General features: G+C 36.7%; 1 protein-coding gene across 4 annotated transcripts in view; it reads right to left on the bottom strand.

Moving 5' to 3' along the window:
* Positions 1–5,521: 5,521 nt before the first annotated feature.
* Positions 5,522–20,396, bottom strand: part of LOC308707468 (C-1-tetrahydrofolate synthase, cytoplasmic-like) — a 103,145-nt gene continuing 88,270 nt past the window's right edge. For all 4 annotated transcript variants that reach the window (XM_081393995.1, XM_081393994.1, XM_081393996.1 and 1 more), the window contains 18 exons: positions 19,238–19,411; positions 18,983–19,119; positions 18,236–18,282; positions 18,043–18,150; positions 16,615–16,689; positions 15,726–15,828; positions 15,423–15,499; positions 12,506–12,646; positions 12,358–12,426; positions 12,030–12,141; positions 11,742–11,881; positions 11,530–11,571; positions 7,962–8,062; positions 6,920–7,097; positions 6,638–6,745; positions 6,349–6,501; positions 6,058–6,166; positions 5,522–5,977 (listed from right to left, as the gene is read on the bottom strand). In XM_081393995.1, coding sequence (XP_081250121.1) covers positions 6,077–6,166; positions 6,349–6,501; positions 6,638–6,745; positions 6,920–7,097; positions 7,962–8,062; positions 11,530–11,571; positions 11,742–11,881; positions 12,030–12,141; positions 12,358–12,426; positions 12,506–12,646; positions 15,423–15,499; positions 15,726–15,828; positions 16,615–16,689; positions 18,043–18,150; positions 18,236–18,282; positions 18,983–19,119; positions 19,238–19,411 — 1,855 coding nt within the window. In that variant the 3' untranslated portion in view covers positions 5,522–5,977; positions 6,058–6,076. The remainder of the gene's footprint in view (positions 5,978–6,057; positions 6,167–6,348; positions 6,502–6,637; positions 6,746–6,919; positions 7,098–7,961; positions 8,063–11,529; positions 11,572–11,741; positions 11,882–12,029; positions 12,142–12,357; positions 12,427–12,505; positions 12,647–15,422; positions 15,500–15,725; positions 15,829–16,614; positions 16,690–18,042; positions 18,151–18,235; positions 18,283–18,982; positions 19,120–19,237; positions 19,412–20,396) is intronic.

The raw sequence follows: 20,396 nt of genomic DNA, 5'->3' as shown, positions 1-20,396 counted from the left end.
TGGCTATACACTGCCCACTTGTAGGTCTATGTCTCCTCTGTCTGTGCAGACTCTTCTGTAGGCCTTTCTGTAGATGTGGAATCCTGCAACTTATATTGCAGCCATAAAGCATACAAGTATAAATTAAGTAAAGTTATTTATGCACTTGCAGGTAGGCTTGTTCCTACATATGACAGTTATCTGAGAGGGTTTATTCACTGTCCAGTGCAATGGAAACAAATGGACATTAGAAAGTCTTATACTTTCTTTCCTTTGAAGAGTTAGAAAATGTCCACTTACTGTACATATTTCAGCCACCACTTTCTTGGGAACAGATACAAGTGTTGTTGGTGTATTATATAAAAGTGCACAAAAGAGGAAAACACAATGTCATTACAATGAACAACACTCGGGAAAAATGTGATCAATAACTCATGGCAAAATATTTTTACATTAACATAAGTTTATCAGTTTTCACTTTCACAAGTCAAAGCAATTCATCATTACTCAAGATTTAACAGTTGAAATGACTATACGGCCTTAATTTAATGCAGCAAAAATTATTTTACAGTGTAGGCTATAAGATCTTTTCTATTTTTTTCTCAGCCTTTTTCTTGGTTGCTTTTATTAACAGAACACCATTTATTTAACAGTGCCTTTTATAAAAGAGACTATAATATAACTAAAAATTACCATTATGTATAATATTTTTGTACTTCACTTTTATTTGTTTCCATGTTAGCGACTGACATCATAATCATACACTATTCGTGTAGATTTTAACATACACGTAGATAATTCAAATGATGCGTTAGGGACTGCGTTTACAGATTTATTAAACTCCTTTGGGGTCAAGCAAAACGTAACTGGTCCCACTCATCGTCTTAATCATACGCTAGATTTAATTATATCATATGGAACCAATCCAACCGATATAGATATTATACCGCAAAGTGATGAAGTCACTGACCATTACATGGTCACTTGCATATTACGTACCGCTGAAATTTGTCATGTTGCGCCACGTTATCGACCAGGCAGAACAATCCTTCCAACAACTATAGATAATTTCTCATATAGCTTACCTGATCTATCTCAGCTGCTCAGTGAACCCAAACAAACAGATGAACTAGAGGAAATGACTAGCACTATGAGCACCATTTTCTCTGGCACATTAGACATCGTTGCACCAATTAGATTAAAAAAGGTTAGAGAGAAAACTAAAGCACCTTGGTACAACAGTGCTACGCATGTTCTAAAGAGAGAAACTCGTAATTTAGAGCGTAAATGGAAACAAACTAACTTAGAGGTCTTTAGAATCGCATGGAAAGACAGTATGTCACGTTATAAAAAGGCCCTAAAAGCGGCCAGGGCTGAGCATCTACGCAAACTAATAGAAAACAACCAAAATAATCCTAGGTTTTTATTTAACATCGTGGCTAGACTAACAAATAAACAGATGTTACCGAAGCAAAATATTCCGTTACAGTGTAGTAGTAATGATTTTATGAATTTCTTCACTGAGAAAATAGAAAGCATCAGAAACACAATTGTAAATGTACAATCTTTAATGGTGTCTTATGATTCAGCCTCAATTATCACCCCGCAAGAACAATTAGTATTTTGCAACTATAGGAAAGGAAGAGCTAAATAAACTTATTGCATCTAAACCAACAACGTGTTTATTAGATCCAGTACCAACTAAACTACTGAAACAAGTGTTACCTGTAGTGGAAGAGCCTCTTCTCAATATTATTAACTCGTCTTTATCCTTAGGTCATGTTCCAAGAATATTCAAGTTGGCAGTTATAAAAGCTCTCATTAAGAAACCACAATTAGATCATAATAATCTAGCAAATTACAGACCCATTTCAAATCTTCCATTTATGTCTAAAATTCTAGAAAAAGTGGTGTCTGCTCAACTGTGCTCTTTCTTGCAAGAAAATGATATCTATGAAAAGTTTCAGTCAGGATTCAGACCGCATCATAGCACAGAAACTGCGCTCGTTAAAATTACAAATGATTTACTTTTAGCTTCTGACCAAGGCTTTATCTCAATACTAGTTTTACCCGATCTTAGTGCTGCGTTCGACACTATAGATCACAAAATACTCTTAGACCGACTACAAAACTACACTGGTGTTCAGGGACAGGCATTAAACTGGTTTAGATCGTACTTATCAGACCGTTACCATTTTGTCTGCGTAAATGGGGAAAAATCGAAGATAACGTCAGTAAACTACGGTGTACCGCAAGGATCTGTGTTAGGCCCTCTGCTATTCTCAATATATATGCTGCCACTTGGTAATATTATAAGAAAACATGGAATTAATTTCCACTGTTATGCTGATGACACTCAATTATATATTTCATCACGACCAGATGAAAACAATAAATTATCTAAATTAACAGAGTGTGTTAAAGATATAAAATACTGGATGACATGTAATTTTCTGCTATTAAATTCAGATAAAATGGAGGTATTACTTATTAGTCCAAAAAACTGCCCACAAAATCTCTTACAATACAACTTTAATTTAGAAGGGTGTCCTGTTACTTTATCCTCTACAGTAAAAGACCTGGGTGTTATATTAGACCGCAACTTGTCTTTTGAAAATCATATTTCATATGTTACAAGAACAGCCTTTTTCCACCTTAGAAACATTGCTAAGCTACGTAACATGCTATCTGTTTCTGATGCAGAAAAGTTAGTTCATGCATTCATGACCTCGAGACTAGATTACTGTAATGCTTTATTAGCAGGTTGTCCTGCATCCTCAATAAACAAGCTACAGTTAGTCCAAAATGCCGCCGCTAGAGTTCTTACTAGATCAAGAAAATACGATCATATAACACCAATTCTGTCGTCTCTACATTGGTTACCTATAAAGTTCCGTATTAATTACAAGGTATTGCTACTGACTTATAAAGCCCTAAATGGTTTAGCTCCCGTGTATTTAACGGATCTTCTATCGCCCTACAATCCATCGTGCTCTTTAAAATCACTAAATTCGAGGCTTCTGGTCATTCCTAGGATATCTAAGTCCACTAAAGGAGGGAGGGCGTTTTCACATTTAGCTCCTAAACTCTGGAATGGCCTTCCTGATATTGTTCGAGGCTCAGACTCGCTGTCCCAGTTTAAAACTAGATTAAAGACGCATCCTTTAGCCAAACATTCACATAATACTTACCTCTTATACTACAGTTGAATCAGATTGAATGCATTAATATTGCGAACAGCAGCTACGCTAATTATTTCCCATATGCTTTTCTGTTGTTATCTCGGGACGCTAGTCCTGAGGTAAATACAGATCATCAGCTCCAGTTTGTATCCAGCCTCTCATGGAAACTACAGATTCTCCAACACCCGTGCAGAGACGACTCGGCGCCTGTGAAGAGACGACTCGACGCTGGCGATATGTTTATGCCCTAAATCAATACGTGATTAACTAACTGTATTTCTCTATGTACATTTCTGAAATGCACTTTCTGTAAAGCTGCTTTGAAACAATATGTATTGTGAAAAGCGCTATACAAATAAATTTGAATTGAATTGAATATTCGTTCATTGGCCAGAGGAGAACTGGCCCCCCGACTGAGCCTGGTTTCTCCCATGTTCGCATATTGTGATCACAAAATTCTGTCCAGTTGATAATACCTAGAATATCAAAATCTACTGCAGGCAGCAGATCCTTTTCCCATTTAGCACCTAAACTTTGGAACAGTCTTCCTAACATTGTCCAGGAAGCAGACACACTCAGTTTAAATCTAGACTAAAAACACATCTCTTTAACCTGGCATACACAACACATTATCAATTTCTCTAATTCAAATCAGTTAAATTATTGTTAGGCTGCATAAACTAGGTCAGCTGGAACCGGGAAGACTTCCCTTAACACCTGATGTACTCGTTACATCATAAGAAGAATGGCATCTATGCTAATATTAGTCTCTCTGTTTATTCCGAGGTTTACCGTAGTCAGCTGGATCCGGGACATATCCAGATCAGATGATGAACCTGCACCTAGACACGACCACAACACATCCCTGAAGTGTCAGCAGAGACCGTGTCAACTTGACTATCCCCTGCGAAGGCCTCATTGACAAAGTTTTTTTCCCCTGTACATATGAAAACATTCTAATAATGATTCCCGTTCAAAAACTTTAACCCATGTCAAAGTTTGCATTCTCAGGCCACCAAAACGCTGTTGTCATGTAAACAAATGGCCAGAATGCATTAAAAGATTTCTGTTTTCAGTTGAAAACGGTGTCGTGTAAACGGACCCAAAGTTAATACCTAATGATTTTTACAATGGAAATGTAATTTTCCAAAAAAAAAAAATTATAATTACAAACATAATACATATTCCATTTAGTCTCTCAATTATTGAGCTAAATGGAGTAAGTATTATGTTTGTAATTTAGTCTCTCAATTATTGAGCTCCCCTCCTTTCATAATTTTTATGGGCAGAATTTCTAGGCGCAGCCAGGGGCCGGAGGGTGTCAGGATTTCATCTCTGCTTTTTGCGGATTATGTTGCCGTGTTGGCCCCATCAGACCAGGCCCTTCAGCATGCACTGGGACGGTTTGCAGCCGAATATAAAGCGGCTGGAATGAGAATCAGCACCTCCAAATCCGATGCCATGGTTCTCAGTCGGAAAAGTTCCTGCCTCAAGAGGAGGAGTTCAAGTATCTTGGGGTCTTGTTCACGAGTGAGGGAAGGACGGAACGGGAGATTGACAGATGGATCGGTACAGCTTCTGCAGTAATGCGGTCGATGTACCAGTCTGTCGTGGTGAAGAAAGAGCTGAGTTGCAAGGCAAAGCTCTCGATCTACGTTCAATCTACTTTCCTACTCTCACCTATGGTCATGAGCTGTGGGTCATGACCAAAAAGACAAGATCCCGGATGGCTGGGTGCTCCCTTAGAGATAGGGTGAGGAGCTCGGTCACTCAGGAGGAGCTCAGAGTAGAGCCACTGCTCCTCCACATCGAGAGGGGTCAGCTGAGGTGGCTCAGGCATCTGTTCCAGATGCCTCCTGGACGCCTTCCTGGGGAGGTGTTCCGGGCACGTCCCACCGGGAGGAGACCCCTGGGAAGACCTAGGACATGCTGGAGGGATTATGACTCCCGGCTGGCCTGGGAACGCCTTGCTGTTCCCCCGGAAGAGCTGGAGAAAGTGTCTAGGGAGAGGGAAGTCTAGGCATCTCTGCTTAGACTGCTGCCACCGCGACCAGGCCCCAGATACGCAGAAGATGTATGTATGTAATTATTGAGCTCATAATCACTGCATGCTAACTGGCTATGCTATTTAAAGTTGTTTTAGATGAAGCTAATTAAACAATGAATTTCAAATGCATCTTAGCATTTATTTCAGTCAAGTAGCAAAAAGTACTAAAGAAAAATCACACATTAGATTTCAAGTGTTTCTCCTACATAGCAATGAAAATAAATACAAACTTATTGGTAACTTTTTGTGAACTCTATTGCTTCTCAGATTCTCAAATCAAAAGCTGGCATTTCAGACACAGATGAGACTGATTGCATTTGAGGCTCAGTTCACAATTTATTAGAATTTTTTATTCATACAATGTAAACATTCAAACAGAATCTGACAATCTTTCAGTATACAGAAGCTTACCTACACTCATTTGGCACTTGACAAGTTTCAAATTGTTGCCAGAAACCTTGTAGAAAGAACATAGTTCTTAACCGAAATAACAAGTGTTCATAATGTTTAGAAATGATAATTAAAAAAAAAAATGTTTAACCACTTACAAAAACACTTGGACCAGACCATACCAAGGACAGTTTTGTGCTCCAGTATAGCAGCAAAAATATTTATTAGAAATAAATGTTCATTAGGAAAAGTTTGATAAGTATATCAAACGTTATGACAACATCTGTTCTGTTAGTAAAATAAACAACCAACAACTTCTGATCTGAGAGGATGGAAGACTTTAGTCCATTGGAAGGAACCCTATGTAGACTGCCACAAACTGTAATGTTAAACAAGAAAATTTATAATTACAACTTAAAAGATGTTTTATGGATGCATTTTGATGCGATTATTACATACCCTAATAAAAGTGCCTCATTTAAAAAAGTCCAATAACCTCTCCACTCTCAGTGTTAAGATCAATGTCATAGAAACATGGTCGAGTAGGAAGGCCAGGAATAGTCGGCATCTGCATAAAATTATGAACATTTAGTTTAGATGGTACCAATCAAATTAAAACTACTGTTTTTACATAATAACAGATTGAATAAAAGAATGAACGAACAGTTATTTAAACAATCAGGAAAATCCTCTGAGGGGTTGAAAAAATTAGGTGCATAATGTTAAAAATGTACATATTACGCTACTTACTGTGCCAACCAGTGGGTAGAGAAAGCCTGCCCCTACACTGGCACGAATGTCACGAATGGGGAGAACAAATCCAGTGGGGACGCCTTTCTTTTCAGCATCATGTGACAGAGACAGATGAGTTTTTGCCATGCATATGGGGAGACTTGAAAAACCCTTGAGGGAGACAAAAAAAGCTGTATAAACATAATGGTAATCTCATGTTTAAGGTTCTCTAATGAGAGACAAAAATTCCAAGTTCAAAATCCCACTCTCTTTACTTTACAGGGTACAATCAATCTGCTATTCATACCTGTTTGCTATACAGGTCCACCTTTTGCTGAGCATCTGGGAGAAGTTCAATGTCATCTGCACCATAGATCTTCTGCGCAATGATTCTGATCTTGTCTGCAATGGGTAACTAAGATAACAGCAAAAATAAATAAGCAAATGGTGTGTGAATGGGTTAATTTGAAAAATATGGCAGTAGAGTAAACCCTCTAATATTGTGTAAAACATGTCTCCTTGCAAATTTGTTTTATTTATAAAAAAATAATATTAATAATGCTACAACACTAACATTCTTATTTTTTACCTTAATGTCATAAAGAAATTTGAAGCTGCTGGGTAAATCTGCAGCTTTTTGTACTGCTCTAGCCAGATCTACAGCACCGGCGCCCCCATCAGCCCAATGAGAGCAATGCACTGCATCAAACGCTCCTGCCTCTTTGGCTAGTTTACAGATCAGATCCAGTTCAGCCTTTGTGTCTGTCCTGCAAACATGAGACAGCAAGATTTAGTTTGAAAAGCATATTAGCTATACAGCAGTTTGATTTACATTGTCTGTGCAGAAAATAAAACCCATAATTCCTAAATGATGTTTAACTTCATTCAATATCAAGAACCTTTACTCGAAGAAATAAATATAGTCACAGTCAAACCTGTTGTTGGCTTAATTTTAACAGGATATGGTAATTTAGTCAGATTAATCATGTATGGCCTTCAATCATATGTACTAAGTGCAATGTTTTAATTGTGTGTTGTCTGTGTACATGTGCCATCTGATGTCTTTGGCCATTGCATCTTAAAAATCCTGACCATCTTGACAGCTCTTCTTGACATTCATAGGAGACGTAAGAAATATCCATTACACATACAATTTGTAAACTGAATGATTCAATCACGAATCAAACAGATCTGGTTCACAATGATCCCATTGCAGCAGTAAATGGCATACTGAAGGTAAACTTTCAGTGAACTTAAATGAGAGACTTTAAATGTGCTGTTTTTTGTTTTGTTTTGTTTTTACACAAAATATTGTACTGTTTCAGAAGACCTATTTTTGGGTTAGCTATTCCTTCAGAAGTGGTTCAAGTTAGAAAAGTGTGTCTTGAGACTAGCTTTTTTTTAAATGCAAGGCGTCATGTGTGTTATTAGGGCAAAAAGCACATTCTTTCGGTTACATATATTTTTCAATCATCTCTGTCCATCGTAAACTATTATAGAACTCTGACCAACTACTCAATACACAAAGCTTTTGGAATTTCAATAGACGCTATATATGCTCTACCATAAGACACATATATTTATCTTGAATATCTATACTCTATAGGTTTATTCAGCAGATGCAGTCTTACTTGAAAGCATTGACAGCTACAACTACTGGAACTCCAAATAGCTGAGCATTCTCCACTTGTTTCCTCATGTTACTACAGCCGGCTTCCAGCAGTGCCAGATTCTGTAAGAGTTCAAACCACTTTCATCAGAACCACATCAAGTTTCACTCAGAACAGTTTAAGTGATTTATCTTGTATAGTTCAATTATATGTAGATTCTTCAGCATCTAAGATGCCACTTACACAATGCAGCTTGTTTTATTACGCAAATGACGAGCACATAAAAAAAAAAAACACTCAAGGTGCGCCCCAAATCATGTACTTGTGCACTATTCTGAGTCATTTTGTAGTATAAATAGTGCGAGTAGTGCGTTCACACTGAAAATTCTAAAAAGAAAAAGTGCACTTTAAATACCCAGATGATGCACTTATGTAACCGAAAAAACGAAGTGTGTAATGTCGGACACTTCATGCACTCAACTGTCACAGCTTTAATTACATAGCGGAGGGGGAGGGGCTATCAGACTACAATGTTGAAAGACAAAATAAACTTAAAAAAAAAAAAAGTTCACAGTTGAGTACACGTGTATGGTGCGTAATTTGGGACACAGCTTCAGACTCAGAGGTATTCTCTCAAGTCTCGAGTCTTTTGCAAATGTTGACACTTTCTGTCTCCCCAACTAAAGAGCATGAACTGGCACTGTTTCAATTAATGTTTCAATTAATTGTTTCAATTAATTAAAGGGATAGTTCACCCTAAAATGAAAATTAAGTCATCATTTACTCACCCTGGTGTTGTTCTAATGCCGAATGCCCTTCTTTCTTTTATGGACCACAAAAGGAGAAAAAAATAAAAAATAAAAATAATAATTGTCCTGCTCGCGCTCATCCATATAATGGCAGTGAATAGTGAGCCGTATCAATCTTTTTAGAAAAGACGCACAATTATCACAGAATGATCCCATGCAAGATGTGAAATTTGATTTAAAATCGAAATTGAATGTATTATTTAACAAAATTCTTGACCTTGGCCGTTGGTCTTCTCTGCACGGCTACACGACGTGCACATTCGTGAGACTCGATTAGCACCGCAGTCCACTCTGTCTCGCCCAGGAATTTTTTTTAGAAATTAGATTGAACAAAAAGTGACATTCTCTGAGGTGAATATATCCGCTGAGTTTGTCATAAGAAGTCATCGCGTTCATATCTGTCAACTGTCATTCTGACTTTCATCAGACATTTGGACTTCCAGTCTGGTGACACAGATGCTTTTTTGGGATTTCTAGGCATTGTATTTCATGTCTTGTTTTTGTTACATGGGATTGTTCTGTGATACTTTTGCATCTTTTTTTAAAAATGCTTGATGCTGGTCACTATTCACTGCCATTATATGGACAAGCATGAGCAGGACATTTCTTAAAAATTCTCATTTTGTGGTCCATAAAAAGAAATATAAGAGCATACAGAAAGTATTCTGTATACAGCATTAAACCTACACCAGGGTAAATGATGTAAATGAGAGTAAATGATGACTTAATTTTCATTTTATTTCATTTTATAAAGGGTGAACTATCCCTTTAATGTCAATAATCCAATGTTCTGGAGTGACTCCTGTGATTCGCTCTCATATTTAAATCTGGCTGGCACTCTCAAAATTTTACAGTGTGTATGTGGCCTTTCATTAATGCCTACACTGGAGGAAAATAATTTCATTAAGCAGATAAATGCATAGACAAACAGCTATAAAATCAAACATTTGGTATATACATTGACCAAAATCTGACATCATGCTATGAGTAATTTTATATTATATGGTGATGGTATACACCATTGATCAAAAAGGTTTAAAACACCTCAATTTTTCCAATTTTTATATTTTAAGTTTAATGTTAAAATTAAAGCATTATAATTAATGGAATTATGTTTATTAATAAAGTAAATAAAAAACATTGGTGGCATTCTTTATACAATATAAACTTACACTTGACTTGCTTAAGTGTGGATCTGTTGTTTGCTACTGTAGCGAAGATGAACATACAGTAACTTGCTCGCACTTTCAATAAACAAGGCTAGACTTAATTACATACTGTATGTAATCAAATAACTAATTAACTCTGGAGATGCAGTGGCTGTATTGTCATCTGTATAGACTATTGACTGAACTCATTAATAACTTAAATTATACGTTTATCTCTGTAAAGCTGCTTTGAAACAATCTACATTGTTAAAAGCGCTATATAAATGAAGATGACTTGACTTGACCTGGCTTAAATTTCCATAACTAAATGGTGTTGTAAAATTTTTGACTCGTAGCGAACATCACAACATAGTCATCTTTCCTTGGAAATTCTATCCAAATAGGTTATACATTTTCATACAAATAGACCATACATACAGTGGGGTTTTGGACAACCTCACCATAAATCCTTTTTCTTCTCAGCATAAATTAATTAAAGCTTGGCTAGCAAATGAAGACTAGCAATAATTATTTTTTATTGGAAGACAAAATAGCAATTTATACAAGTCACAGTCAGGCATGTGCCTTTGGCAGCTATGAAGTCTGATTACTGGATTCAATTTGTCCCAGGTTTCTTTTTTGAAGGTGTGTCAGCATACGTTCATGGCTTTATTGGTTGATACTGGACTGATGAGATACAAGCTATCTCTGTGACGGAGAAGTTAACCTACAGTATTCTTTGAGATTAAAGTCACACAAAATAACAAATGTGTAATGACTGGATTGAATTAATCTCCTCAAATTTTAATATATATTTACATGTAAAAGAAATGGAATTATTTGCACATTAAGGCTGGAATACACTGAACAGATTTTAAAATGCTACACATCAAACACTTGCAAACTTTAAAATTGGTTACAGAGAGAAACTGGGCATCATACACTACCAGACTTACAAGTCATACTGAACACACGCCTACATGCTGACTCCTTCAGACTACACTGATTTGTAGTCTGAAGGAGTCAGCATGTAGGCGTGTGTTCGGTATGACTTGGCAAAAAATATAAAATATTAAAAACAAAAATGCCCTTTTGTTAACAGCCAGGTTTGTTCTTTGCGAAAAAACAACAAAAACAGTGCTGTTTTGTTTATATTTATTTGTTGCGCTTTCTGTAAAATTAATAGAATTTTAATTTTTAAAATAAAATAAATCTGAAAAAAAAAAAGTTTTTCCAGCCCGTTTGACCACCTAAATGAGCATTCCTTACAAAGCATAAATCTGTATTCAAAATTAATACTGCAATATGTATGTTAAGGTGCTCCTCCACCAATGGATCTGTTGTTTGCTACTGTAGCGAAGATGAACATACAGTAACTTGCTCGCACTTTCAATAAACAAGGCTAGACTTAATTACATACTGTATGTAATCAAATAACTAATTAACTCTGGAGATGCAGTGGCTGTATTGTCATCTGTATAGACTATTGACTGAACTCATTAATAAAAGTGATTATTTTTCCAGCTACTCAAATCCCCACTTTAAAAACTGGAAATACCAGAACACATTTCAAAGACTACTTTATCTACAAGTTCCCAGACTAGCAGAAAAACATTAAAAATCTTACAGTACCTCTTCAATATATTCTTTCGGAAGAGGCGCACCTGCAGTGACCTATAGAAAAGATACAAGCAATGCACATTAATAACTCCCTGTACAAAATTATATGTACAAGAGGTGAGGCAAAATTTCAAACAGCATGAAACTAAATCATGCCAACAATGTTCACTTAAATTTTTTATTTCTCTCCCACGACACAGTAAAGGGGTTATTCTCAGACTCACCGTTGGCCCACCTCCATGCATCTTAAGTGCTCGAACTGTGGCAACCAAGACCACAACATGAGGCTTGAGACCAGAGTAGCGACACTTGATGTTGAAAAATTTCTCCATCCCAATATCTGCACCAAAACCTGCTTCTGTGACTGCAAGAATACAACAAAAGTTTTTTAAACCAAACTGTCTTTTTAATTGACAAAACTTTAGTTTTGAAAAATTGCCAAATTATATTGACTCTTCATAGATAGATTTAAATTATGACAATAACAAAGTTCTTTCATCTGTGTAACTTACCCACAAATCCCTGAGGTCCAACAAGTTTCAGAGCAATTTTATCAGCCAAGATTGAGGAGTTTCCATGCGCAATGTTTGCAAAAGGTCCAGCATGAACAAACACGGGGTTTCCCTAAACAATTGTTCATACAACAGCTTAAGACACAACTCTAAAGCACCCGAGAAAGAAGTGACAAGAAAACAGCGGCAAAACTGAGCTAAGCAACTAGTGGATTTGAGCATGAAGTAGAGAAGATGTATCTATGAAGCCTTCAAGGCCTGTGTAGCTCTAGGTGATTCACATATTAAATTGAATATAGTACACACAACCCAGGACAACTCCTCTTACCTCTAGTGTCTGCATGAGGTTTGGCTTGATGGCATCTCGCATGAGTACTGTCAGAGCTCCACATACTCCCTAAGACACAATCATTACAGAATCAAAACATTTAGACATTTTAATTTGAGATAAAATGAGGCATATGACAGCAGCACACCAAATCCTCTGTGGTGACAGGCTGACCACTGCGACTGGTGGCCACCACCATTTTTGCAAGTCTCTGCTTCATGTCCTCCAGACTGGTGGTGAGAGCTAAAACTGCCATAATCTCACTGGCCACAGTAATGTCAAACTGGGCCTGCAAAACAAAACACAAAAAAGTTACGTGGCCTGGTCTGCTAACAGAATAAAATAAAATGTTCATCATTACAATTGATTGCACATGAATGTTCTGCCCGTTTCAAACTTATCTAGCATCATGCATTGTGTTTACAAAGAAATGACTGTCATTAGCTAGTTACATGGCTCACTTGGGAAATAATTAAATATTAAACTATAATAACTTGTGAGTTATTACATTTTTTTTTTACAACTACAGAGTTCTTATGCAAGGTTCTTCAAACAAGAACACATTTCTTATGCAGTGTTTTTTAATTGGTCTACATATCTGGTAGACATCTTTGTCCATTGCAGTCTTGCGCCACATTGCTGCATTATAATGCAAGGGTCAAAGTTTGAGATTTTCCGCATTTTCTTTAGGTGAACTAACTGGCATCGTTTACAGTGGCTGTAGCGATGCTGTATTCAAGCCAAAGGAAAGCAGAAAATAATCTGTACTGGAGGCTCTACCTCAGACAAAAATCATGTGAAAAACATGTTCACTCTGCAAAAGGGATTTTGTTCCAGCTTTCTATTACATTCTTCCAAAAATGTAATGTTTTAGATTTTCGTTCTTTTAAAGTCCAAAATGTCCTCAAATGTCACATTATTCAAGGACCAAGAACATGTTATGACCTTATTATTATGGCATACATGTACTGAATTAATATGGTCAATTTTATGTTCTCGAAACTCTTAAGAAATATTAATTCCAGTCGCTTCATTTTCCCCAGCTGCCTAAAATGAAAAATGTATTCTGGACATATGTTCAAAATAAATAAATAAAAACAATTTGCAGTCTGCAACTGCCCATATCTATTAGTGAAAAAATAAATAAATCTAAAGTTACTTATAAAAGGCAGACATGGTAACACTTGAACCCATTACTGCAGAAAGACATGAAAGACATTTTTACATTTTCAGTATATGATTGCTACCAAAGCAGTTACTTTCAACATCAACCAACAAAAACAAAACAAACCAAAAACATACAAGATCTTAGTTTGAAATATGCTTTGTGAAAGTCAATGTTAAATGAATCAACATTGACTTATAGATAATTATACAAGAGTTGCCTAATTATTTCTGCATTTGCATTGAGTTCCTTTAGGTTTTTGAAACCTATAAGCAAATCAATAGCTGTGCTACTGTGTATTATTGGCCACATTTATGCAGTGGTATAGTTTGCAACTAAAGCCACACATCCTTATTATATCGGTGTTCAGTGTTCTTCTGGCATTCTTGATTAACTTGAAATTACTGTCATTAGCTAGATACATGGTTCACTTGAGAAGTATTAAATGTGACAAGAACACAAGAATTATTTTTGTGTCTCAAGTGGACATCTTTGTCCATTGAAGTGTCTTGCGCCACAAGTGCTGCATTACAATGCCATGTCAGTGTTTTTTTAGATGCTCAGCATTTTTTAAGCGTAGTCCAGCGGTCATTGAACACACTATGGCAACACTATTTGGATGGTCCCTTTTGAGCATTATGTTGACTAATGGCACTTTTCCAGTACCAGCTCAACTCGACTCGACTCGTCTCGGCTCAGCTCACTTTTCGCTCTGTTTTCAATTGCAGATAGTACCTCCACAATAGTACCTGGTCGTCATAGCGACGCCACAGGAAACTGCCGTGACATAATCATCTACGCGACACACACCTGCTACCCACACACACAGGACAATGGAGGAAATAGCGTCTGGCGCGTGCAATGATGACGCAGTGAATAGTGACGATTCTCTCTGACCAATCAGTAGTCTGCCGTGTTTTCACGTCACATTTTAGTATCGCCTCAGCTCGCTCAGAACCTCGCCGGAGATGATACGAAAAAAAGTACCTGGAAGCAGGTACAGGTACAACTTTTAAACAAGGAAAACCAAACAAAGGCGAGTCGAGGCGAGGCGAGGCGAGCTGGTACTGTGTAGTGGAAAAGCGCCATTTGTAACGTTGAACCTACGTGTCAACTAACTCTCATTACAGTATTAGTACACAGTCTGCTTAATATCTGCTAACTCTTTATTGTGATGCTCCTCCAACAGACATTCTACTGACTATAAGTAACTTTGCAACTACGTCAACTTATTCTAACAGTCTACTAATAGTCTACTAACAATCTAATGAGAGTTAGAAGAGATGTAGGTGCAATGTTCCTTATAGTCAACAGAATGTGTTAAAAAGACCATCAAAATGTGAAGTGAAGCCAACACTATTTATTTAAAGGTGGGGTATGTGATTCTCTTTTTGTCCATTTTTTCAAAATCACTTGAAATCCTATTCCTAACCCACTTACAGCCACTGAGTTAGCACTGAAATGAAAATGAAGTAATTTAATCATCTGTGGAACGGGCAGGACTCGAAAAACTCGAGCCAATCATTTCCAAGACCACCTAGAATCATTGGACAGTAAGTTCGTCAATCAAACGGTCGTACCATACCCCCCCTCCCCCTCCCTCCACATGAATGGGTGGAGTCAGGGCCAGCGTTGGAGGAAAGAAGGTAGGACCATTTGAGTTGTGTATTTTCAAAATCTGCCGGCCGTTTTGCAAATCCCATACCCTACCTTTAATTTAGAATTTAATGTGTTAAGGTAATTATTGAATTCTAAAAAATAATTAAATATTTTGTTTCAGACAACTGAAGTGATGTAGGCTGTAGACAGTGAGGTGGCTGGTCAAACTATGTTTGATCATACCTGTGCATGCTTGTGTTCATCAGTGTATAAAGCATTAGGTAATATGTGTGATGCTCACAGTTCTGGTAAAGCCCTTCTCAGTTGGAGACTGGCCAATGGTGATTTTTCTCAGAAAACGATCATTTGTGTCCAACACTGTGATAAAAACCAAAAAAGATTTACATTTCACCTAAATGTGAAGATACAGCAATTCATAATGTTCTGTAACACCATCAAAGCCAATAGCAATCTACAAAAATGTTCTAGTTTTATAGATTCAGTTTTCTCAGCTTGAATTCAGTTTGATATTAATTTTAGCTTATTCATGTCCTTAGCATAAATTGCAAGAAAAACAGAAACAACAATACACATTCTATCGCACCTCGCTGCCATGTGATGGACTCAGGGTCCATGTCCAGCCTGACGAAGCGTGTGATTTCCTCCTCTGTTAACGTGCTGGGGTCTGTTTTCTTTATGCCTAGTTTCTATGGGTACAAGAACATCAAATATATTAAATTACAGAAAGCATGACAAAGTTTATATAAGCAAATCTAATGTAAAGATTAGTTTTAGGATGTGTTCACACTTGTAGTTCGGTTCTCTTGGTTGTTTTGGTCTGGACCAAAAAAAAAAAAAGAAAATTATACATTTAGTCCTGGTTAGCTTTTATAAACTATATATTGCAGCAGACCTTGTCAAACATCCAAAACTCTGCTGTGTGCTGGGCTAAATGCGCTGACTGTATGTGCGTACATATGACTGCTCGTGAAGATCTTATAAAATGTGTAAAGGAGTCAAAACAGCGGAAGTCACACACAAAAGAATATCTGCTGCGAGAAGACGCTGTTCTGATGCCTGTAACGAATTGTAATGGGCAACATCACGACTATGACGGGAAAAAACAGATATGCTTGAGCATTCGGTCCTTTTTAGGGTTGCATCTTGTGACATCATGTCCTGTTTTGGTTAGTATGCATGTCTTTGGTCTGTTTTGGTTTATATTTTAGTAGAGCCACATTAGAGTTAATTTGAAAGTGTACAGACACCCATCTTTTCAGGGGTCTCGGTGCGCACCAGGGTTCGGATGGCAGCGTCAAATGAACCGCACTAACAGAGCAATCACACCAGGTGTGTTTTTAATCGAACCAAACCAGTCAAGTGTGAACACACTCTTAGAAAGGGGGATATGAAATGACACACACACACACACACACACACACACACACACACACACACACACACACACACACACACACACACACACTTTTTACCTCAAGTCTGTTGATCTGAACTGGGGAAAACTTCCTCTGACCTTCTGTCAGGGGTACCAAGCGATTAAAGAGAGCCTAGTGCAGTGATAGAATAATATTTAGCAGTTGATTTGGACAGCACACTTAAATTGCATATCTTCTCAGTTTTAATTCATCTTAGCACATCCTCACTGTTCCCCACATTAATTAAAGGTCAACATTTAAGGACACAGCCATGGTCCCTATTTTGTATAAAAGCAATACAAGAGCTCTGCTTAGAACACCGTCTGTGATAAAGAATTTTGCCACAGTCTTTCTCTTTTGCACTGTTGTGAGTCTGATAATAGACTGAAGGGGAATAAAACTTTTAATGCACTTCTATGAATACTGACTGGGCGAGATACTTAAGCGAGGAGAGAAGCAAGTGATTAAGTATAATTCATTGGAATTATTAATGTGACAACTTTTGACCTTTCAAGGTTTTGACCAGTTTTGAGACTCACTCACAATTGTCATTTGTCCATGATTTTAGTTCTTTAAATTTTTCTTTGCTTCGTCATAGCCAGGTTACAGAACTAAACTCAAATTATTTAGGCCTAAAATAAATCAATGCTGCCATTGGACTAAAAAAAAAACACATACAATACATGATAGCTGAGTTACTAAAATGAGCTACCCACAGATAAACTGTTCAGGGGTGATGCATGTAGGTTACAGTAAGATACTGTATGAACAGTCATTTTTATTTACTAAAAAAAGTCATAATAATAGGTATGTCAAGATTAAATCATTGGAGCATTTCAAGCATTTTCAATTTAGAATGAATTTCAATTCAGAGACATTAAAAGAAAAAAGAAAAAACAGCAAAAATAAATAAAGTTAAAAAAACCTTTTGTTTTACATTTAAATGTCCAAAAATTCTTAAAACAAAAAGGTACAAAAGGTAACACTGCATTGTTTCATAGATTCTATCTTAAACTTTGTCTTAATCACTCACACCAACTTGCTCTGCCAGTGCAGGAAGACAAAATGCACTCAAAATTAAAGATATTCTCTGAAAACCTAATATCATATGTGGTGTTGTTTTATCAATATATCATTGTGGTCCTGTTTCAAGTATTTTTAGATATTTTAACTGGAAAATTAGACAAAAATACTTTAAACAATTTTTTTTGTTGTGTGCAGTATATTGACTTCTAAAAGCACTTTTGTGCCTATCCAATGCTTTTGTCTGCAAAAAAATCATCTTTAATTTCTTTATTTGGAGCATTTCAGAGTAGTTTTATCCATAAATGTTAATACACAATTAAAACGCAATTAATTTGATTAAATAATCAGCATGTAATTAATTAGATTAAAACATTTAAATCAACTGACAACACTAATCATTTTCCAACAATCACACCAGAATATGATTTCCGTGATCAAATAAATGACGACAGACATTACCTTATCAGACTGGGTGGCTTCATGAAAGATACGAGCATCAATTGCAGCAGCTACTAGGTTATTGGCTGCTGTGATTGCATGAATGTCACCAGTCAGATGAAGATTGAACTAAGAAGAAAAGACCATCAGTGAACACATGATTTCACTCATCTTTATTAATCAACCAAGCAGCTGACAAAAAAAGAAAAAATACCTCTTCCATGGGAATAACTTGAGAGTAGCCCCCACCAGCAGCACCACCTACAGACATGAGAATTGAGGTAGTCATTTAATTTTTCTTATTACATGGCTTGGTTGAATTCCAATGTAGAATGCGGTCTGTTATTTCTTGATAACAGACCGTTGCAAAGTATAAGACACCGTTGCCATGAAAAACAGAGTGTTGCTATGGACGCAGGATTCTAACCGTAGAGACGGAACAGACTATTTTCTTTAGCGGAAGCAATACAATCGTTTTTAAATCAATATTTTGTGTAAAATTATTGATTTATTTGGTGGGTAGCCATGTAATAAGCGGGATAATGTAGAGCGAGGCGGTTGTTATAGCGAATACAACCCCTTCAGGCTGATTCAAGACCCCTCCGCTTCACGTCGGGGTCCAGATCAGCCTGTCGGGGTTGTATTCGCTATAACAACCGCCTCGCTCTACATTATCCCTTACATAGTTGCTCTCACTTCTATGCAAACTGACAAAAAATCATCATGATTGCACAGGAAATTCACTTGCCATGTGGCATTTCCTGTGCAAGCGAATTTCCTGTGCAATCATGATGATTTTTTGTCAGTTTGCATAGAAGTGAGTGAATTTGGTATGTGGTACTATAAATCAAATGCTTGGTAAACAAAACTTGGTACATCGTTTTTTTTTATACATTTTTGACCAAACTTTAACCTCAATGGTAACCAATTGGTATATGACTGTCTTATCAGCAAAATTTACCTTTTATGCCAAACGTTGGGCCTTGTGATGGTTGGCGCACAGCTGCAAACGCATTAAGTCTGAGATGAGCCCCGAGTGCTTGAACCAACCCTATTGTAGTTGTGCTCTTTCCTTCACCCAGAGGAGTTGGAGTAATTCTACATTAAACAAAATGTTACTTCCTTGCACAAGTATCAAAATCTCCAACCCAATAAAACATGAGTTTGATTTTCATCTCTTAGAATAACACTTGACAGAGACAGAGAAAAAGATTACCCAGTAACAACCACATATTTGCCATCAGGTTGAGCCTGCAGTCGATCAATTGTTTTCAGTTGGACTTTGGCCTTGGTCCTGCCATAGAGCTCAACCTCATCCGAAAAAAGACCAATTTCCTTAGCAAGACACTCAATGGGTTTAGGTACACAGGAGCGAGAGATGGCAACATCACTGCATGATGAAAATAAACAAACTAGCTATTAAAATTACAAGAACAAAAAGTCAAAAGTAAAATATATTGGAACAACCATTTACTTCAAGAAATCGTTCATATATTAAAATCTGCCCCCCAAAAAATCATACTACCAAGAAAAGAAATGCATGCATCATAACAGTAGTCCAAATTTTTTCAACCATTCCTATTAAAGTCAATCTCAAATAAAAGGGCAAGTTCACCCAAAAATGAAAATGATCCCATAATTTACCTCAAGCCATCCTAAGTGTATATGACTTTCAGCCAAAAACAATCAGAGTTATATTAAAAAATATCCTGGCTCATCCAAGCTTTATAATGGATGGTACCTTAGGTTTAGAAGCACAAAAAAAGTGCATCCATCCGTCATAAAAGTAATCCATATAGCTCCAGGGGGTTAATTAAGGCCTTCTGAAGCAAGGAGATGTGTTTTTATAAGACAAATATCCATATTTATAACTTCATAAACTAGAACTGGCTTCCGGTAACAGCAGTAGGCGAGTCTAGTTCCGGCAGAAGAGTGACCTCTGACCCGACGTATGACATATTGACGAATTCGGAAGCGCATACATAGGATAGACAAAGCAAAACAAAACAAAACCCCGGACACGAATTAGAAGTCTAAAATGAGATTTTTTTTTAAAGCAGTTACCATAAGACAATGATTTTAGTTTAAAGTTCTAAATATGGGAATTTTCTTTTACAAAAATGCATCGCTTCGCTTTAGAAGTCCTTTACTAACACCCTAAAGCCCTATGGATTACTTGGTAATGCTTAACATTAGCTGATGTATTAACTAACATTAACTAAAAATGAGCAATACATTTGTCACAGTATTTATTCATCTTTGTTAATGTTAGTTAATAAAATTCACAGTGCATTAACTCATGTTAACAAATACAACCTTTGATTTTAATAACATATTAGTAAATATTGAAATTAATATTAACTAAGATTAATAAG

This window comes from Scardinius erythrophthalmus, assembly GCF_964197995.2.
Source record: "Scardinius erythrophthalmus genome assembly, chromosome: 19".
Lineage (NCBI taxonomy): Eukaryota > Metazoa > Chordata > Actinopteri > Cypriniformes > Leuciscidae > Scardinius > Scardinius erythrophthalmus.
The sequence above is the reverse complement of the archived record's forward strand: the minus strand, read 5'-3'. Positions and strand labels throughout refer to the sequence as shown.